The sequence below is a fragment of the Toxotes jaculatrix genome, chromosome 4 (genome assembly GCF_017976425.1).
Source record: "Toxotes jaculatrix isolate fToxJac2 chromosome 4, fToxJac2.pri, whole genome shotgun sequence".
Lineage (NCBI taxonomy): Eukaryota > Metazoa > Chordata > Actinopteri > Toxotidae > Toxotes > Toxotes jaculatrix.
The window spans coordinates 9,809,460-9,830,422 of NC_054397.1; the positions used below are offsets into that span (position 1 = coordinate 9,809,460).

The window sequence follows — 20,963 nt, forward strand, 5'->3', positions numbered from 1 at the left end:
AGCGTTTTTGATTAAAGAGCCAAGATCAAAGGAAAATGTCATTTACAGACGAATCTAAATTGGGCCTCTTGAATGTGCCCATTTCAAGTAAAACAGCACCACCTTGTGTTCATGTTGGGGTAACAGGACATTTTGAAGAAACCAAGTTTGGCTAAATGTTCCCCAAGTGTGAGATGATTTATAATTATTGCTGCTTTAAATATTAAGTTGAATTGTTTCAGTCACTTCAGTTTAAACTGAAGGAAATACCTTGGGCTTTATTCAGAGAACTCCAATGAAAGTTTTTGTTTTCATAATTATTAATTTGTGCAATTTTTGAACTGATGCTAGTAGATACAAAAGGAATCCAAACACCAAGTATTTGGAAAATCTGTTTTATTTAATTACATTTAATCTCCTCACACATATAAATATGTCATTCAGTGGACGTGCATAAGAAAATGAGCTGACTGACAAAAGCTGACCTTTAAGGTAGAAGGCACAGGCACTTTTCCCATTTCCATTTCTTATTAGTCCTCTTTGATGGCTTATTTTCTTAAGTTCTGACTAGTTTCACAGTGACATCCCTCCACACTAAACTAGCAAAACTTAATTACTTGTACTTGTAGAATCCTTCTCCTGTCTTTTTGCCATATTTGCCCTCTGCAACCAGCTTGTTCAGCAATTCACTGGGGGCAAAAAGTGGGTTGTCAGGTTCCTTTGCACTCCAACCTAAAAATATGCAATAACAGAAAGGAAGAGGGTTTTACATTTAATATGTTGGTTCATTCAGAGTTGCGTTGTTTCTCCTTCCTGGTTTCATTTTCATCTTATCACTGTTTTAAATTAAAGTCATATTTGCCCTTATGTTTTCCCCCACAATTTAACTCACCGTCCATAATGAATTTTATTGTGTCCAGTCCTACATAGTCTGAGAGCTCAAAGGGTCCCATAGGATAACCAGCACCAAGTTTCATGGCAATATCAATGTCCTCTTTGGATCCATGACCTGAGGAAAAACAAACAGGAAAAAAAAAGGTAAACATATAAAGCTGCAGAAATCAATAACCCCTGAATAACAGCCTTGATATTTGATCCCAGGACTTTTTCATAGCCTCATGTTTCCACTTCAAATGTCCCACACCAAGTGTCCAAACAGTTACGGACACTAGGCGAATGATCCCAATGCGCAAACTACGGCCATTTTACTGTTGAGATAACTGGTGGTCGTGCAGATATACACACACCTCTCTCATGCAGCCGGATGGCCTCCATTGTGTAAGGAACAAGCAGGCGGTTTACAATGAATCCCGGTGTATCCTGAAAAGAGAGATGTCAGATACTGGTGAGCGGGCTGTTTGATATATTCTGTAAGAGGCAACAACGACATCAGGCGGCAAATCTTACCTTGCAGGACACTGGTGTTTTTCCGAGCTCTTTGCTGAAGTTCAGGAGGGAATCAAAAGTCTCTTGGCTTGTTGCTGAGGTTCCAATGACCTGTTGGGACAGATAGAGGAGGTGGTACTGCTTTTAGACACCTGTATAAATTTACTTAAATGATTAAGAATCTCACTGTCTGCCTCACGCCAGGATTTGACACATTAGAAGATTATTGTGGAGCATATGTCAATTCTCAGTATTTCCATCTGAAGAAACAACACACGAGTATTAAATCTGCATTAATCTCTTCTCTTCAAATCTCTTCTGTACACTGCTGGATAATGTAATCCAAATAGTGGGCGAAAAGCACGGAAGCGGTGAGCTGTGAATGTGAGAGCCGTCTTCTGTCATTTATCTATTGGTAGTTTAAGTGATGCTTTTGAACAAAAGCATTCTAGTAAATTTGCTCATTTGCTTTCTCAAGGAGAGTCGAACGACAAGGTCAATACCCCTCTCACGTCTTTGTCTGCTTTGTATTTTCTTTCCAAATTGGCAACGTCCAACCTGTGCAATACACACTGTAACTTTATTTCCTGTTCTAACAATAGTTGTAGATTTTCATTAGAGACGCAGAGACTTAAAGCCATTAAATCCCACTCTTAAGAAATAAAGTATTAAATTAGGTTTAATATTAGTGTTACTAATACAAGGATGAGGTCATGGGGGGCATATTAGGGCAGTTTGAGGGCAGATTTTTCCCAACCTCTTCCTGTTTAGATCTACCTGTAGCAGCATGGTGGCCACATAGGACACACCTGCACATAGCAATTAGCACAAAATTAGCAACTGCCAGCTCCACTGATGCAGTCTAGCATGCGTCTTTGCACTGCTGCAGCTATCACAGAAGCAGCGCATTATGCAGAATATGACAACCAATTCAAATCAATATTTTATTATGTTTATGAACATTTTCAAGTACGAGGTTTTGTTTGCTTTTCTGTTCGGTAAGAAGAGAGACGGCTGCAGTGTGTTTGCTTACCGGGTTAAATTGCTGTGTAAATTTGAGTTGATAACAGGCACGCTAGAAAACACTGTTTGTAAGCAAAAGCCCCCCAGGAACTGTAGCCCCCACCACACCCACTGCCTTTCTGTGTTTGCCTTTTGCAACCTGAATTTAAAAGCCAAGCCAGGGAAAGCGGCTGCATTACTTCATAGGATGTAACAATGTTTACCTATACTGTCCCTGTTAAATACAGAGAGAAATAAATAAATAATAATAAGCACTGTAATGTTTTTGTGGTCCTACCTCTACAAGCTTCATCATAGGGACTGGGTTGAAGAAGTGAAGGCCGCCGAATCTGTCCAGCCTGTTGGTGGAGCTGGCGATGTCAGCGATGGGCAAGGAGGATGTGTTGCTGGCAAAGATGGTGTGTCTAAAATGTAGCACATAATATATACACACCAGTTTATACTAAAAGCAGGAGTGTGTGTTTTTCAGCACTTTCCTTTTCATTGTCCAAATATATGACTGTAGGTATGAAATTCACTTGGTATACATGGTTGCATCGTCATGATTCTACACTGTTGCTGCACTCGCTTCTAATCTAACGTTCAATAGCTGATTAATGAAACAGAAACAGGACACTGCTTACGCCGGTGCCAGCTTGTCAAGACGTCCGAAGAGATCCTGTTTGACTTTTAGATTTTCCACGATGGCCTCCAACAAAAGATCCGTGCCCTGAACTACAGATCCAGCATCTGTCGAGGTGCTCACATTCTGCAGGACTTTCTGGACGAACTCTTCGCCTGCCTGAAACCAAACCAAATGCAATATTGTCCCCTGTTTGCACACATCTCACTCGATGAGTGACCTGCTTGTTCATTTTGTCTGCTGATCTACTGAATCTCTCACCTCTGGCTTATCAGCAAACTTCTTCTTGACCACTCTTTTAAGGCTCCCTTCAATCCCTTTGAGTGACTTTTTCAGGATGTCGTCAGATGTGTCCACCAGCGTCACGGAGTGGCCAGTTGATGCAGCAACCTTCCAGAAAGAAATTAGTTGATGATTACTTAAACTACAGCCATAACTCAGGTGTTAGTTTGCTAAAGCTCCTTCTGTCTCTGTTTACAGCACATGCACTGTTGATGTGTGGTGGAGAAAGAGCCTGACGAAGATCTTAGAAAAACCAAAAAGTATACTACAGCATGTAGCATATAACTGAGACATTCTCCAATAGTAGGTCACCAAAAACTGAAGCCAAAACTTTGTGGCACAGTTTGTATCTTCTAAAATTCCCTTCAGTGCATCTGAATTTAATCCTTAACGTGTCTTGTCTTGTCACATTTCACCATAAGGAAACAACTTCATTTAATGAATGACAGCTGAACTATTTAATAACACAACTTCCTTATGGGAACAAAGGCTGATTGAGCTGTTTTTTTTATAAATACTATTGGCTTTTGTTTTGTGTGGCTGTATGATATGGAACACCTAACAAGATGATGTTTTAATGTAATGGTTCATAAACAGAAAGTCCTCTCAAAATATTCAGTAATGTGCAAAAGTTTCAGGCATTTTATGTGTTTAGATTCTTATCCGTCCATGTAAATCCATCAGCAGGGCGTTTGATTGGTCTCAGATTCATTCTGAGTCTGATCACGTCCTGCACTGACAATCTCAGTCACCTGAGGAAGATTTGCTCTTCTCTTCTTCCTAACATAACTCACTAATGCACGAGCATCGTGGTCATCAAATGTGCGATCAGATCGACCACAATTTCCGACCTCAGCTCTAAATGCAGAAGTGTCTTCGACCACTGCTCCTGTTGAAACACTGACCGGCTGAGTGGCCTCTGTGACTGCGGGGGGTTGAAGGTGCGTGCCGGGGCGGTGTAATTGCTTAATTGCACCGTGCAGCGCACCTGCGTGGAAGCATCTCCATTCATTCAGATTTATCCTTTAACGTGTGACCCGTCTCTATGTGCGTGTCCTTGAATATATCACATATTTCTACTTCTTTTTGTTTTTTTTTTAATCCATGTGGCAGGATTTTTATGTCAGGTAAACATTAATGGCGGCTTCTTATACTTGCATATGTGTGCACACATATGCATATACCGGATGTTTTAATGCGTTTAGTATCGTTATATAGTATAACACTCGCGCACAGTCTGATTTGTAGCACGGCAGCCGGCTAGTTCCAACGAAGCTAACTGCTAGCTACGTGGCTAAACGGAGCTCCGGTGGCGTTTTGTTTTTTGTTTTTTTTTTTATTCGCCTACCTGTGCGATCCCCGCGCCCATCTGTCCACCGCCGATGATCGTCACGTGCTTAATAACGACATTCCTGACAGCAGAAGTGGAGAGACCTCTGCAGAGCTGGTGGGTGAAGAAAGCCATGTTCTGCCACAGCGCTTCGGAACACAGTCAGACCCGGACACACGGAGAACGTGTTGGAAGGAAGGTCGGCAGTCACGTGATCACACAGACACTTGCATGACCTTTCACACACATATTCAAAGGAGTTATATATCACCTAGGGATAAATACACCAAGGTGTTACTTGAAGTGTTACAGGTTGAAAATTCCTGAAATGGTGTGTCTCATGGACCGTCCTTAAATGCAGATATTCCAAATTAGCAATATGAAATTCTGCAGTAAAAGTCATGCATTTAAAATATAACCTCAGTTAAAGTACCTATGCATGTAGAATGGCTTTTGCCAGAGTTATATTATCATAAGTAATAATGTTCGATATTACTATTAAGATTTGTTGCAGGTGGTGAGGGTGGAGCTAATAAAGTACATACTGTTTGGTAGTTTAACCTGCAACGAAACATTTTATAAGCTGATGGTTTCCTCTATGTATGTTACATGTTACTTCATTACAGGTAAAAGTCATTATGCAGCACAGTCCTCCCCAGTGTGTGATGTTGGTGGAGCTGAAGCAAATTTTAACCATCTGGGTAAATTAATTTATAAAATTTGCTGTCAAATTAATGAAATATTAAAAATAATAGAGTGAATGTAATGATTAGCAAATGAATGCAAAAGTCAGTCACAAAATTGTTATTAGATATAGTACTAATACTCTGCTTAGTTTCATTCCACCACTAATAGTTCATTAAAATATAGTGCGTATTTATTTAAAATTAAATACAGTATATGTCCTTTAATCACCCATTAACTGTGAATGGGCTGGTCCAGAAAGTCTCAGCTTGCACTCAGTCTCTTTTCTAGCTTTAAGATGATTTTTTTTAACCAACCTGTTACAGTCATAATTCACTCCCTCCAACTTGATTGTACTCTTCACTACATAGTATGTGTGGTTTCTAAAGACCTAAGTGCTTATCCAATAAAGTGCCAGAATGACCCCTGCTGGTGAGCTGTTTATTTATGTATTGTTTAGCTCAAAATGACAATTTGAGATCAGTTTGTTCTTTCAGAATAATAAAAAAAAGTCAACATCACATTGGCTTTATACCCAAAACCTAACTGACATTTTGAACAACTGACATAAGCATTTCTAAGCAACAGAGACAGAACATATGTGTTAGTAAGAGCTGAGTATTTCTTTCCTGTGTAATATTTTCACAGGGCCAAAATAATCACATCTTAAAAACATAAAGACAAAAAACAACAACCTTTAGTGTAGTTATGATTTGAGACTGAGAAAGCCCCTCTTTGCTTAGAATAACAATTTGACTTCTGACACTTTTAATTTAGTTCTGATGCCAGTTTCCCTACCACCATTATGCTACTTAGTAAGTACTGATCTGCTGGAAACCTGAGGCACAGCCTTAACAGGTGAACACTGGCTGCAAGCTGTTACTTGAACGAGCCTCTGATGAGTAGATCAAATCCACCTGAGTGTCATTTGAATGCCGGCTTCAATTAGAAGGGATACAGCTCAAGGAAATCTGACCTTTTGTGCAAAGGAGTTAAGTTGGTCAATGCCCCAAAGTTGCTTTAATTTGATTGCTGGCCTTTTAAAGAGCAGAATCTTAAAACGTTCTTCACTTTGCATGTTATAACTTCTTGTGTTTTTAAATGTTTCTGAATTCTCAAACTTTCTGATTATTTCTGGGCTTCTGTGAAAATATTCAATGTGGTCTCAGACTTCTGGACCCCAGAGTGCGTGCGGTGAGTTCTATGAATATTCAATTTTCAATCCAATTCAATTTTATTTATGTAGCACCTTCCACAATCAAAATTGTCTCAAAGCGCTTAACAGAGACCCAGAGTCTGACCCCAGAGCAGGCACTTAAGGCGACAGTGACAAGAAAAAACTCTTCCTTTTAACAGGAAGAAACCTTGAGCAGAACCTGGCTCATATGGGGGACCCTCCTGCCGATGGCCAGGCTGGGTGAAAGGAGGAAAAGGAGGAAGACAGGACAGCTGGGAATGGAGGAGAGGAGGAGAAGGACATGCAGCATATAAAACATGATACAAACAGGGCTGCAAGTGGACAGTGTTAGAGAGCCAATATCAATACAGATCTTCAGCTGGTTTCTTTCAGAATTAAAGACATCTGGCATATAACACTGACCTTATTAATCAATTAGCTGATTAACAAATAATTAATTTCAGAATTATGATAATAGACCTTACTTTCTATTAGATCTAGGTTTATTAATACACAAAACATCTGCTAGCTCCAGCTTCTTCACTGAGAGAATTTGCGACTGTCCTTGATTATATCATTGTGATTGCAATACTTAGTAGAAGACATCATGTTAGACTGTGGTCTTTTCTGATGGATACATGCCATTACTTTTGAGATATTATGGATGACATTCTTGCTTGAAAAATAATCAGGAAAATAACTGATAAATTAAAAGGAAATGAAATGATAGTGACATATACAGAGCAGCCTCACTCAGGTCAAAAAATATATATTCATACTTTCCAAACATTAAACTGTCTCTCCTTTACCCCCATCTCTGGCCTTTTTTTTTCAAGGTTCTTGGCATCAGAGCATCCTGTTTACAGAAAATCTGTCCAAACCAAAGGTCTTCCGCTGTTTCAACTACGAGGACTCACACACACACTGTACGGGCAGGGTGCCAGAGTCAGGCCGAAGCGTCCGTGCAGGGTAGGAGGAGGCGTTCCCTCTGGGAGTCTGAATTTGAAGGCCTGCAGTAAGCTGGTGACTGTCAGGAAGAGCTCCATCTTTGCCAGCTGTTCACCCATGCACACCCTGCGACCTGAGGGATACATGGGATAAATCATCACGTCCTGGTATATACACACACACACACACCATAGTAGTATAATGAATTTAACAATCAGCGTTTCAATTGTTTAGCCAATATGAGTAACGACTGACATACCAATCCCGAATGGTATGAAATACTCTTTCCTGAGCAAGTTTCCCTCATCATCCAAGAAGCGTGACGGAATGAAACTGTCTGGGTCATCCCACAGAGTTGGATCTCTATGGACAGACCACAGATTGGCTAAAATAACTGTTCCTTTGGGAATAGTGTAGCCTCTGAACTCTGAAAGAGGAAAAAAAAAAAACACATTACAATACCATCACCTCAGTGAATCCGAAATCAGGAGAAATCTTTATTAACTCAGAGTGACAATATTGTCTGAGACTCAGAGATCTGACTGGTTGAGCATTAACAAAGGATTTGGTGAAAAATGAGGGTTCATACGTCTTGTTTAAATTCACCTGTTGTCTTGGAGGCCATGTGTGGAATACTCAGAGGAACCACTACTGTTAATCTCTGCACCTCCATGATTGTGGCTTCAGTAAATGGCAAACTTCCCCTATCCGTCAGAGATGGGACCCGTTGTCTGCCCACCACTTCATCAATCTCTGCCTGGACCTTGTCTAAAATCAAAACAGGAGACGGAAAGCAACATTAAGCACATTCCTGCACGATTAACAAAGTCCTAATCTTAACAAATCAGCAAAAAGGAAGTGAGATTTCGCATTTCATTTTTTAGGTCAATCACAGCTATTTCAAAGTTTTAAAATGCAGTAGAAGTAAATGATGTGTTTTGATGTGCTAATCAATTTGGCTGTGTTGGAGAAGTGGTTAAATGCCTGAGCGTGCTAGACATTTTGATGTCCAAAAATAAGCCATGGGTTCCCACATTAGCTTTCCAGTTCCTGTTTTCCCCAAACTGTGTTTTCTATTGATGTAGAAAACAAGGTCTGTGGTTCATATAAGCTTAAAAACATTTCCCTTTTGGTTCTGCTACATATATTTCACCCATCATTATATTTTACTGAGCTCTATAAGCATTCAGTGTAGCAAAGGATGGATTATTGAATGGACTGTTGCTACTTTTACCTTGGATATCAGGGTATAAGACCATGTAGAGCAGAGTCCACAAAACTGAATTAGTGGTAGTGTCAGTGCCAGCAATGAAGAGATCTCCTACTATATAAAAGAGATAATCCTCTGTGAAGCTGCTGTCCTCCTCTCCAGCAGCTTGCTGGGCCAACATCTCCATCAAGTACATGTCTACAAGATCCCTTGGGTTTTCAGGATCTAATGTTTCCCGGTGTTTTGCAATGATCCTCTTCAGAAACACTGTGATGTCTCTTTCCACCCGCCTCAGCTCCTTGAAGACCCCGAAAGGCAAATAGTAGAGCAGTGAACACATGTTGATGAGGATTGCAGGGCTGTTCACACAGATCTCCAGCCCACGGTCCATCAGGCCCAGCAAGGTGTGGAACTCGTGGTCTGTGTGATGGAAGCGCTGACCCAGGATCATTGAGCAGATGACGTTTGACACGGTGTTTCTGATCAGCGGGGCCAGGTTCACACCGGAGCCACCACACTCTTCATTCAGCCGCAGCAGCTCTGTTTTGACGGTAGCCAGGCCTTGCAGGATACACGGCTCAAAGCTCAGCTTCCCCAGGCCAAAGTTTCGGAGTATAGTGTGGCAGAACTTGCGTTGCTTCCTCCATATTGGCCCATAAGGTGCAAAGACTATTCCTAAAGTTTAATTAAACCAGAAAAGGGGTGAGTTATGCCTCCAAACAAACAACAAAGCTGGATTTGATGACCTATGGACCGGCAAACATTCCCATAAATACACAGTTAAAGTTGTGTTGTTTTTGACTAAAACTCCTCCATGAACCCTGTATTTGATATTGAAGGCCTTACAGTGGGAGGTGGACTTAATTTGTCCTATCAGTATTATCTTTGGCTGATATGACATGGAGACTTTGAAACCTGTAATATAAAGTGTATTTTATTTTGCTATTGCTCAACCTGTTTACTGCATAGCCCAGTTTTAGGATTTAGGGCGGTGAATCAAGCCTGCCAATAAGCTGAAGCTATACTGATGAGTACTGAACTGTGTACACTGAAGTCAGCAGTATATTACACAACTATAAAACTAATGGGGATAGATTCAGCAGCCCTGCAATAAATCCTACACTGGCAAAGGTTGAAATGTTGAGGTGTTGATTTGTTGATTTGTGGTGCTGTCCAACTGTTTTGGGTTATACTCTAGACTGGATTACCAACAGGCCAACACCTGCCCTGGGTCCCCAGACCCTAAGGTGCCCCAAATTCTCCAGATTCACTGTGTGGCAACTAGTTTGTGGTCATTTGGGAATATGTGCAAAAGCACAACAAAAACTGTGGGCTTACAAGACATTACACAGCAACAACCACCGGGATGTTCACATGAGGAAAAACCATAATGTACAGTTCCACAAAATTCAAAAGAGCAACATTTCAAAATTCCTTAAGACAACAGTCACATGCCCGTTTGTGCAGTGAAACTGTTTTTGTTTGCTGTAATTGTTTCATATTAGGTGAAAGTCTCACTTTAGATTCAGCTGAATTTAAAAAGTATTTATACACAGAACGAGGACTATGGATTTGAAATTGCTTTAGGAAAGAATTTCTTTGCAGCCAGGAAATTACAGCAACCAAGAACTCTTTCAATGTACATGCTCCATGGGAATGTCTGTTTTTTGGATGCCATGCAATTAGGTTTGGAAGTATAATTAATAAATTAATAATTAAAGGCCTCTTTAATCACAACACTTATTTACCTTTGCGTTTAGTCAAGATGGTGACAGAAGGGACATCCGGTCTGTCGGAGAACACCTCGGGATGGTTCGAGAGAGCATCCTTGACCACTTCGTAGCCATTAAGCACAACTATCAGCTGACTCCCAACAAAAAGACTGTACACGTTACCATAAACGTTGGCTTGGTCCGTTAAAGTAAACATAATGCTTTTCATAGAGTCGGTGCTTTCGGCGAGCTGCCCAAAGCTCGTCTTGATGAAAGAAGGGATGAGAAAGCCGCCGAAGTTGCCGACAACTGGCCATGGTTTCGGACCTGGAGGGATATTTGAGAGGTCCCGTTGTTTCTGATAAAAACGAACTAAATAATACACCAGCAGGAATACTATCACAGCTGAAATGTTTACATGTGACAGCACCGAGCTGCTGACATGCTCCAGCGATGACAGCGGAAACATGGTGAGAGTTGAAATAAACTGAATTCACTGGGCTAACAATACTTCCCCATTTTCTAACCCCATACTCATGAAGTCCTTGTACTATCACCTCTGTAGTATCACTACTAATGTGCCAGCGCGACAACACTGCTCTTTAACAAACCTGCTCAGTCTTTTCCTGTGTTGTTGTGAAACAAGCGAGTGCCAACGTTGTACCGTTACTGGCTTCCTATTGGCTGACAGAGCTGTACCCTGCTGTGATTGGTGCGCCTTGACAGTGACCTAAAATTAGGTTTACTTAGCCCTGATTTCTGTCTTACAGGCTACACCAGCGTTTGCCGTTTGCTAGCGTAGCAGTGGGGGTCCTAAGGTAAGTGAGGAAATATATACATACATTTTAAAAACTGGGAGAAAAGAAGTGTACATGATGTATTTATTTATTTATTTTTAAGTATTTTTTGGCCAAATTTAACTTATTTTACTTAATTAGTCTTTTTCATGGTTTATTAATGTTTTTTATTAGTTTTACTCAATTTATTCACACATACATTTTTAAAACAAGTACAAATAATAATAAACCCATACAATGTGCAGGGGTAGGCAAAACGCCTGATGAGTTGCATGGGACAGTACCCATAAAAGCTGGGAAGACTAAAAGGCCCACTCACGGTAAAAATGAATGATGGACTTCCGGGGGTCAAATTAAAAAGGGCTCAGGTGCCTCTTGGTGAAGGGCCACCATAAAGTTAGATTTCATGTTACATTTAAAGCAGTCTAATTAGATAAATATAGTTATACTTTACTGTCCCTGACAACAGTATCAGTGTTGTGTAATTATTTCAATACACAGAGCTCAAAAGGGATTAATGGCAAATAGTAAACTGACTAGTCAAATAGCTATTATCTTGCTTTTGGTTCATTACTTGACCACTGTCTTGAATTAAGTGAAATTAGGAGCTTAGAGACACTCCTGAATATTTCTTTTTCTTATAAACTTTATCTACATGTTGCAACTTCAAATTACATTAAAACTGGCATATTTATACAGACAACATGAAAACTTTAAGAACTGAAGAGACCATATTAAACATTAAGTTGAAATGTAGCAACAGATTTTTACAAATGCAGAGCTATACAGCCCTATGCATTACTTTCTTACATGTGGAGAGTGTCATTTTAATACTAGATTTTATTTATAAGAATTATTTTAGAAAACATATATCTCTTGTAACTTGTGACAAATAGAAAATCTGCATTGTTGAAGAGATGCATTAAAATCTTGTAGTTGTGGTATACAGCATAATGATTATTTCATTAAATCAGAAAATACAATGAAGCCTTAGCAGGGTTATTTTTAATACAATAGTACAATTCTGAGATTACAGCTAGGATATACACACTCAAGGCTACTAAAATGAATAGAAATAATAATAATAATGATAGTCATAGAAAAAAAAAGTACACAAAAACAAACACCAAGAATCATAATGTTTTGGTACACCTACTGACATTTAACACACTAAGGCACCTTGTGACTTGAGCACACTAATATATTGAGGTAAACCCCATCAGTACATACAGTATGAAAGAGCAATGGTAGTAGATCTAAAATCAAAGTCTTGCAAATACTGCAACAAACCTTCAAATCAGTTGCAACAAACTGTCCGTTCATGTTTGAAATCCACCAGGAGCTGATACGAGAATCATTTACAAAAACACTGAAAACTTCATCTCACAAATAAATTACAGTGGCAAAGAACACACAGACAGAATGATTATCCCTATAGGCACATTTTTGTTTCTTTCATAACTATGCATTTGGTACCATTATGTTCCTGTCCAGTAGACAAGACTGAAGGAATGAATGCCACTTTAGTGGATTATTAGGCAACACTGCCTGGGAATCAGGGTCATGTCACTCCTCTCGTGTGCTTTGTACCATGGAGTATTTCTTGCAGGGGTTCTTAAGGCAGGCAGGAGGCCAGGTGATGGGCCAGCTGTATGAGCATGGCACAGAGGTTTGGACGTTTCTCTCCAGGAAGTTAAACAGTGGATTCCACCAGGTGTTGGTGAGGTAGTTGTTGGGTGAGCATTTCAGAGTCTGTCAAAAAAAAAAAAAAGTTATCTTTTAAAATAATATAGTGACAATAAAAAAATGAACTCACATTGGTCAGTTTGAACAGGAGGACTGATTCCACATGTGAGCATATGGACACCATACCATTGTTTTAGGACAAACTTACAAACTTTAAACATATTTTTTAAAGATACTCCCCATAAACAAAATATGATTTATAAATAGTTAAATTAATTTTCATAGACTAGCCAGAGGCTGAAAAACAACATTATGATTGTACTGGAATAGTGGCCGAACATGTGGTGAATGTTTTAAGCCTGTTTACCATTAATGTTTTAATATAAGGCGAAAGAAAAGAGAGCAGTGATTCCACCACAAATCAACCGTGTGCTTACAGTTTGACCAGTAGAGGGAGTGATTCAGCATTTTGAAGGTGTGCTGACTTTCAGGCAATGACACCAGGGCAATTCTGACGCAGTCTAAAAATATGTGAACTTACTGTAAGTTTATAATAACATGTAACATGGAGACAGTTTCCTTTAAACATAAACAGTAATAATTTCTTGCGTTGGCATGTAACTTAGCTGGTACACTTGAGGTAAACTCCCTGAACAAAATAGAGCCACGTGTCACCAAACACACAGTAAATCTCTCCATGCATAATGATGCATGTGTAACAAGGTCCAATGAGAGGGAAGCCTTCAGCTATGAAAGCTCTCATTTACTCTATTTGACTCCAATGCACACACAAACAGCCACCCAACATTCAGCTCTTTGTTCAGACCTGTAAATTGGCCATGGTGTGGTACCACCAGAACAGACGGGAGGTGATAAAATAGGCCACAACCACATCCACACTGTAGTGCTCATGTGCCACCAAGATGCACACCACGCCCACGGCACTCAGCAGCCAACACATCAGATGGTACCACCAAAACGACCGCGGCGAGTCTGGAGAGAGAGAGAGGGACGAAAAGAGAAGAGTGTTTGCAATATTCACGACAACAATCTATTTGTGGTTTGTTCTTCTATGTCTCCACTGTCAGTGGTAGAATGTAACGTTTCAGTGACGTGTTGAGAACAGAAGGATTTCCTGCAACACACAGACAAACAAGGCTACAGCTGCAGAGTTCCAGACAAACAAGGCTAGCCTTATTGATGTGAGTGAGATGGACAAAATAAAGAAGACACCCCTCTATATAACATAATTTAACAGCACCTGAAACTACAGTCTTCAAAATAACCACAAAGTTGAATCAGCACCTCTGTAAAACAGTTTACAATTAAAACTGAACATTACAACCTTCATGAAGGTACAGTTTACTGCGGGACTGTTGTACAAGACAGCTTGGGTTAGGCATGTCTAATAAGCAGGTAACTGAGTATGTTTTCAGCAATAAAATGCTTCACAAAAAAAATCTAACAGTGGCAACGCATTTATTATTCGGATCCTATTAGTGCCCAGAGGGGCCAAGTGTAGCTTACAATAAAATAGTGTGGAACATAAAGGACAAAAATGGAAACAGACATCATTCATATTTTATTCATGGAAAATTCTAATAAGTTATTCCTTACAGGCAAACAAAATGAAGTGCTGCTTTGAGTACTTACACTCTTTGATGAACAGGTAAGTGAGGGTGAGCATCACAGTGTGTCCACTGTAGAGGAAGTCTCCGCACAAGAGATGGGAGTTTGTAATGGAAAGACCTCCACCAGAAATCAGCCGCAGAATTCGCTGGATTTTTGCCTGAGAGTCTCCGTATAGCTGATGGAAACCAGAAAGTGGATGTCAAGAGGGAGAAACCGATAAACACTGGATCAGCAGTAACATAACTGCATTACTGCAACTAATGATTATTTTCATTTGCACCAGATAATGTTCCGGAGTGCTGGTAGGCAGATTTTGTTATCTGGGGCCAGGCTAGCTGTTTCCACCTATTTCTAGTCTTTGTGCTAAGCTAAGCTATCCGGCTGCTGGCTGTAGCTTCACATTTGCCATACAGACATCACAGTGGTATCAATCTTCTCATCTAACTGGCAAGAGATCAAACCAGCAGAAGACGAGTTGAAGGAAGTGAAATAAAGATAGTTTAAGAGTATCATGAACAAGACATGGACAAATCTTTTGCACCTGATTTACTAATGATAACTCACTTCTAACAAGTAGGAAAAAGCTTTCATACCGTCAACATATTAAAAATATCAGATTCTTCGGGACAAAACAACTACTAAACCTAAACTCACCTTAGGAGCACAAGTCATATGCATGCCAGGTACAGGCAGGGTGGTGATGTACATAGTGACACAGCGGTACAAGTACAGGGTGCCAATGAGGAAGAAGAACCGCCTGCTTGCTATTGACCTGCAAATGGATAATGTGAGAGCCATAATCAAGCAAGTGCAGAAATATTATGGTTTTATTAACCAGACAATGTCAAATGTTATTGGTGATTTTGCTTGCATTGCTAAGCCTATTTTAGTGTCTGATTTTTGTTTCTGTATCTTTATTCCCACAGGAAAATGGCTAAATGTGGAAGAATGGATGTCAAAAGATTAATGAACCATTTTTTTTAGCTGGCTACATTAAAACCTCAACTTTGGGGGTCTGGTTTTTGGTGTTGGTTCCAAAGAGTGAAGATGGCTTTCTAAACTACTCATGTTGCACAGTCAAACAGGGAAAACTGCACAGTAGAAGTATGAAGCAATTCCTGAGTTATGGGAGGAGACGTGCAGAGACAAGTTAGTGGACTTAAGCAAAAAACAGTTAACTATTTCATCATGCAATTTAAAAAGGAAAATCTACAGAATTTTTCTGCAGTGATTTTCTCAACTTGTTTGAGTGCAAGGTGCTTTCCTTCTGTATTTTTCTAATTGTGAACGAATTCCACAAAAAATACAGAAAATCACTATACTTGATATTTAAATTGAAAAAAAAAAAAAACACTTTATATACAACATAGTACCAAAGGTTCTTACTTGTATCTGAAGAAGAATAACTGGATCATCCAAATAGCCAGCAGCACCATGCCATTGATCTCTGTCACTGTAAATGCCCATTTAACCCTGTCAATATAGTCAAAAAACTTATCAGGAAGAGGTGGGCTGCTTTCTTTGGGTGGGACTCTCTCGTGGACTACAGTGATGACGACTGTGGTCAGGACCAAGTTGAAGCCAGCATAAAAGAAGGCGATCACTGTCTTCCACCACTCCATGGGCAGACGACTGACCTTGGACTCTGGCACAGAGATCTTCACATAGTCATTATGCCTCCCTATGCCTTTCCGAAAGCCCCTCTTTGTATCCTCCCCGCCAGGAGTGTGGACAGGACAAGTTTTAGCGCTGCTGGGCACAGCACCACTCTCCATTTCTGGGTTCAGATTATCAGTGGCAGAGTCCCTCGCATCCACTAGCTCCTGTGATGCCATGAGTGCCTGCGCTGTCCATCCACAGACACTGCTCCACTGGGTTGAGGCTTTTTAGCTGCCATGAGAGAAAAGAAAAGGTTAAAAACTGACAAAATCTTTAGTTTGGAAAGTACAAGCACACTGTTTCCATTTGCATAAGATAGAAAAGTACAAAAGCATTAACAGCACCAAAACATCATGGTGAGAAACAGGGAGAAGATGACCGCAGGTTTACTTTTGTTCCTACTCTTCCTTATCCTTGGGATTAGCAAAGTAAGAGATAAGGCTTTTATTGATCCAAAATCCTTGATTCCACAGGCTGAAATGTCCATTTTAGACTGAAAAGCTATTTTGGGGGTAATAACAGCCAGCTATTCTAGATGTGGTTGTATGAGTTAACACAGTGAGTTATATTTTCCTTTCCCTGAACATTCACCAGAACCACTCCAGACAGTTTTCTGTTTGGATGTTTAGTCAGACTCTTATTTTGGGCCTTCCAAAGTCTGTGGTGGCTTAAAAGTCCAAGACAACTAAGAGAACTCCATGTCCCGAAGAAGATCCTGTGATATGATCGAAAGCTTCAGAACAGCTACTAAATGGACCTTGTGGTGAGATTATTCTGTAAACAAAACTAAACTACACTAAAATATAACAAAATGAAAATTAAAAAAACAATGGATGGAGGATCAGAGGTGCAGAATTAGAAGACAAAGTTGGAGATGATCTAAAACTTGTTTGTTGTTGATCTCTTTATAGTTAATGACTTGAGAGAGCACTATAGCGATAACCTTTTTCATTCTTTCACATCTAAAAGGCTTTTAGCAGCTCCATTAATGGATTTGAGGATGTTGCTATCAGCCCTGAAATGCATCACAATAAATGTCATCTGGGATACATACAGAATGGTATGTTTACTTGGAGGAAAACCTGGCACTCGGACGACAGAAGGGATAGAAATAGAGTGTGGCTGGATACAAGAGAGCTGCTGAAAGCATCAGTTGCCTCAGAATCAATTTTTGGAAAAAAATATTATTACAGTGCAGAAAGGCTTACAGTAGAATGCCCCCTGACTAACCCACACCAGATTTAGCCTGCTATCTGTCATCTGATGAATGGCTACAGAGCACACAGTCTGACAGACTTTAAGTGGTCATAAGGCATATTAATACTGACCAAGATGGAAAATAAGATCAACAACAGCAGACAAACAATATAAGCTAATTACAATGCCATACCCCTTATGGTACTACTGAGATTGTGTTGCATCTCTGTGCATGTTGTGATCCTATATGTTTACATTTAAGTAGAGGTCGCTGCTGTTGCTGGTGTAGTATAGCATAGTAGTATAGCATATAGCATTTACCATATGACAGTGAGAGCTGGTGAATGTGTCCTTTTGGTTTTTCAAATAAAACATAATTCAATTTTTTTTTTTTTAACTTTTCTAATACTGAACAGCCCTGTTTAAACTTGAAAAATCTGAGCAAGTCTGTACTTAAGATGAAGAGCAGGGAGACAGACTGTGGTGAAAATGACATCTAGAGATGCATCCTGCTGCTGCTCCATAGACTGTGAATAATGGGACACTATGACAGCGCCATTGGCAATTAAATTGGGATATTTGGACACTTTTTGATACACAGCCCCGAAGCCCGTTCAAATGCAGCCCCTTTATTGGTATAAATGCATCTAAATATGTCAAACAAGTCCTAAACAACAAAACAAATTGTTAACCATTGCCTTCCAAAAACTGTTATGAGCATTTTCTTCTTATCTGTCACTCCTATGACATTGTTGTCATTGCCTTCCCCACCATATTAGCTTAAAATAAGCAGGAACAGACATTTTAAGCCAACAGGATGGTCCCTTTGAGTCTTGATGCTATGATTTTTGGCTTATGGAGAACGTAGCTGTAAATATTGACATTGCTGTCCAAACTTTTTGGAGAGGTACAATATTAATTCTGTGTTGGGTTGGATTTGTCTTTTAGAAAACCTACAACCAGAGTCTTCATGTTCTGTATTTTCATGTTTCTGTCTTGTATCAGTGTGACTTTCAGTGCAAAGAAGATAGGAGATATTTATTTTCCAGTGTTCACTGTGAGACTGCTCTATGTGTACTGTACATGGGAGGTCAGCAAAGTGTCTCCATTAGACTAGTTTTCCACCGGTCCCCTCCTCCCTAGTGTACAGTACACAGTGTTTTCCCACCAGCCGGAGCACACAGCGCTCTGAAGGGATGGGTGGTGATGGAAAACTGGCAGAAAAAGCTATTCCACATGGTCACAGGCCGTAATGGATAACTTGGCTGCCTCCACTTGCCCAGGCTATTTCAAGAGAAGCCACCCAGTTGCCTTCAAGGCTGTATTTTACTCAAGGGGAGAAAGGGCTGTGACTCCATTTTGGGGCCTTCATAATAACATGCTACTATTGCTGTCCACTCATTTTCTTCTTCACATCATGTGGATTGTCTTCATCAAAGGGAGTGTTTAAAATAAATCATGCCAGAGGTGGCCCAGCCCTCTGGAAGCTGGTGACACTACAGAGAGGAGTTGACTATGTGCTATAAAATGTACTTGCTATAAATCCAGCTTTGAAACTGCATGTTTAACAGTACTTACTTAGAGCTTAGGTTTTAGTTTAGTTTAGTTTCATTTCAGTAACAGACACTCAAAATGTTAAATGTATAATTCAGAAGTCTCACTGAGGAGGATGTGGTAGAAGTATTGGACACAAGCAGTTTGGCACTCTGCATGCTACGTTTGCAGCGCCATAATAAAAAATAGAAAGACCTCCTTCATGGCTTTGTGATAAAAAGATAATTTTTTTGTCCTTTGAGAAAGTATTTGTGAGTAAAATGTACTTTAAGTAACTCAAGTAAAAAATGGCTCCTGAGTATTATTTTATGTTACTAGATTGTTGGTATAGATGTATTAAAGTCTAAGTAGTGTTTCTGTTATAGCTGGTTATGGCGGAGCTATTTTTAAATTCTTTATACTGTAAATGAGTTTACTCCATAACTATGCATCACAATATTTAAGATCATCGTTATCTACCTGAACTCTTGATCTAATCTACAAAGTATTTGTCGCTGTCAGCTAAATGCAACGGGGTAAAAAGTTTAGTGTTTGCCTGTGAAATGTAGTGGAGAAGTAGCACGAAATGCAAATAAGTAAAGTGCCAGTAAGGTATGTACCTAGGTACAGTCCTTCAGTAAATTTACTTTCTACCACTGATTAGTAGCAGGAGTTGAAGTAGTAGGATGACGATAGTAGGAGTAGCATACTTGGGGTAACAGAAGATGTTAACATCATAGTAACATTAGTGCAGTTAGTCATTATGCATTAGAAATAATCTTGCTTGTTCATTTACCAGTAAACATGTCATGATGATAATGTGAATGATAGAGAGAAACCTTTGGTTTTACCACGGTGGTGTTCACTTCCTCTACTGGATACCATGACTACTGTATAATAGTCATTCTAGGCCCAAAGCTGTTTATCAAAATACACAAATACATATTCTTTGCTGACAGAACAAATAAATTTTGCTGTTAGTTTTTTTTTTTTTTTTTCTGAAAGGAGAACCAATTTTATGGCATACAAACCAAAATGGTCAGACTGTGCATGGAGCCACCCCTACTTTTCTGAGTGCCATAACCACATGTGGGGTGGATACTGGCAAGTAATGTCAGGTTCAAGACTGGGTGTCTCCCATGCCTCCCATATATTACAGGGCGGTAATCTGTCACATGGGATGTGCGCGGCCAAGCCGGTTTTGAAGTTTACTTTTGGGGTGTAGCACAGTGGCCCCACATACAGTGTTAAACACCAAGCTCCATATGAGGCTACTGGGTGGGGCAACAGGTCATTACATGTCCTGTCATTAAACCTTCGTGTTTTCAGTCAAAGCTGTTAAATGTGGTTACTGACAACTGAATTACTAAAATGGACTTAAAGTAAAGTCTGCATCAGAAGCATCCATAGTCTACTGAGTGTATATAATTCAGAAATATTACTGATATTGTTTTTGATTTGCATACATGTGACACCTTGCCTCTTGTTCCCCGTAGGCTCTATCACCTGAATTTACTGATAAATATAATATAATGATCATATAAAATGCTGTGTCACGTAGTCTTCCAGCTCATGCCCAATCATCAACAGAATAAAACTTTTTTTGCACGATTTTATACGAATACATGATCCCGAAACAACAAATGAAAATGTAAAGATATATATATATATATATATATACACACACGTGTCGGATAGAATTCGTATCTACAGGGTACCTCTGTATTTGTAAGCAAGACTGAAAAAAAAAACCGTTGATTGTCATCAGGAGTACAAAAATGCTGTCCGGCTGTACCGTCTTATTAAAGATCACATATTAATGCCACAATTAATAGTCTGCATTAAAAACGTGTAACCCAACACATGCCGATGAGAAAATTGGGATCTGCACTTAGATTTACATGCTGCACAGTTTATAGCATCCTACCTGCCTTGCTCGGGCCTCGTAGTGCGTCTTCCTGTAGTTGTAGTCCGCTGAATACCAGATGCTGCGCCCTGTTTGGTCGTTGCTCTGCTCAGGCTGGACTGCAACATTACACGGCACTGCCGCTGGCTTTTGAGGGAGCGCTCCTCCCCGAAGCCCCGCACACTCTCGGATTCATCCAT

General features: G+C 39.8%; 3 protein-coding genes across 3 annotated transcripts; all 3 read right to left on the minus strand.

Annotated features, from left to right (window-relative positions):
• Nucleotides 1–358: 358 nt before the first annotated feature.
• Nucleotides 359–4,813, minus strand: hadh (hydroxyacyl-CoA dehydrogenase). Its single transcript, XM_041035314.1, has 8 exons — nt 4,641–4,813; nt 3,272–3,400; nt 3,012–3,169; nt 2,666–2,792; nt 1,387–1,476; nt 1,227–1,299; nt 872–988; nt 359–711 (listed from the first exon to the last, which is right to left on the minus strand). The coding sequence occupies exons 1-8, from the start codon at nt 4,755–4,757 to the stop codon at nt 593–595; spliced, it is 930 nt and encodes a 309-aa protein (XP_040891248.1). The 5' UTR covers nt 4,758–4,813; the 3' UTR covers nt 359–592.
• Nucleotides 4,814–6,692: 1,879 nt separating this feature from the next.
• Nucleotides 6,693–10,973, minus strand: LOC121180147 (cytochrome P450 2U1). The gene is made up of 5 exons (XM_041035312.1): nt 10,390–10,973; nt 8,666–9,316; nt 8,038–8,199; nt 7,691–7,858; nt 6,693–7,564 (listed from the first exon to the last, which is right to left on the minus strand). Exons 1-5 carry the CDS (start codon nt 10,820–10,822, stop codon nt 7,383–7,385), a joined length of 1,596 nt encoding a protein of 531 aa, XP_040891246.1. The 5' UTR covers nt 10,823–10,973; the 3' UTR covers nt 6,693–7,382.
• A 1,024-nt stretch (nt 10,974–11,997) lies between these two features.
• On the minus strand, nt 11,998–20,889 carry sgms2a (sphingomyelin synthase 2a). The gene is made up of 6 exons (XM_041035313.1): nt 20,785–20,889; nt 15,855–16,358; nt 15,123–15,240; nt 14,490–14,643; nt 13,663–13,829; nt 11,998–12,902 (listed from the first exon to the last, which is right to left on the minus strand). Exons 2-6 carry the CDS (start codon nt 16,301–16,303, stop codon nt 12,717–12,719), a joined length of 1,074 nt encoding a protein of 357 aa, XP_040891247.1. The 5' UTR covers nt 16,304–16,358; nt 20,785–20,889; the 3' UTR covers nt 11,998–12,716.
• Between the last annotated feature and the right edge of the window lie 74 nt (nt 20,890–20,963).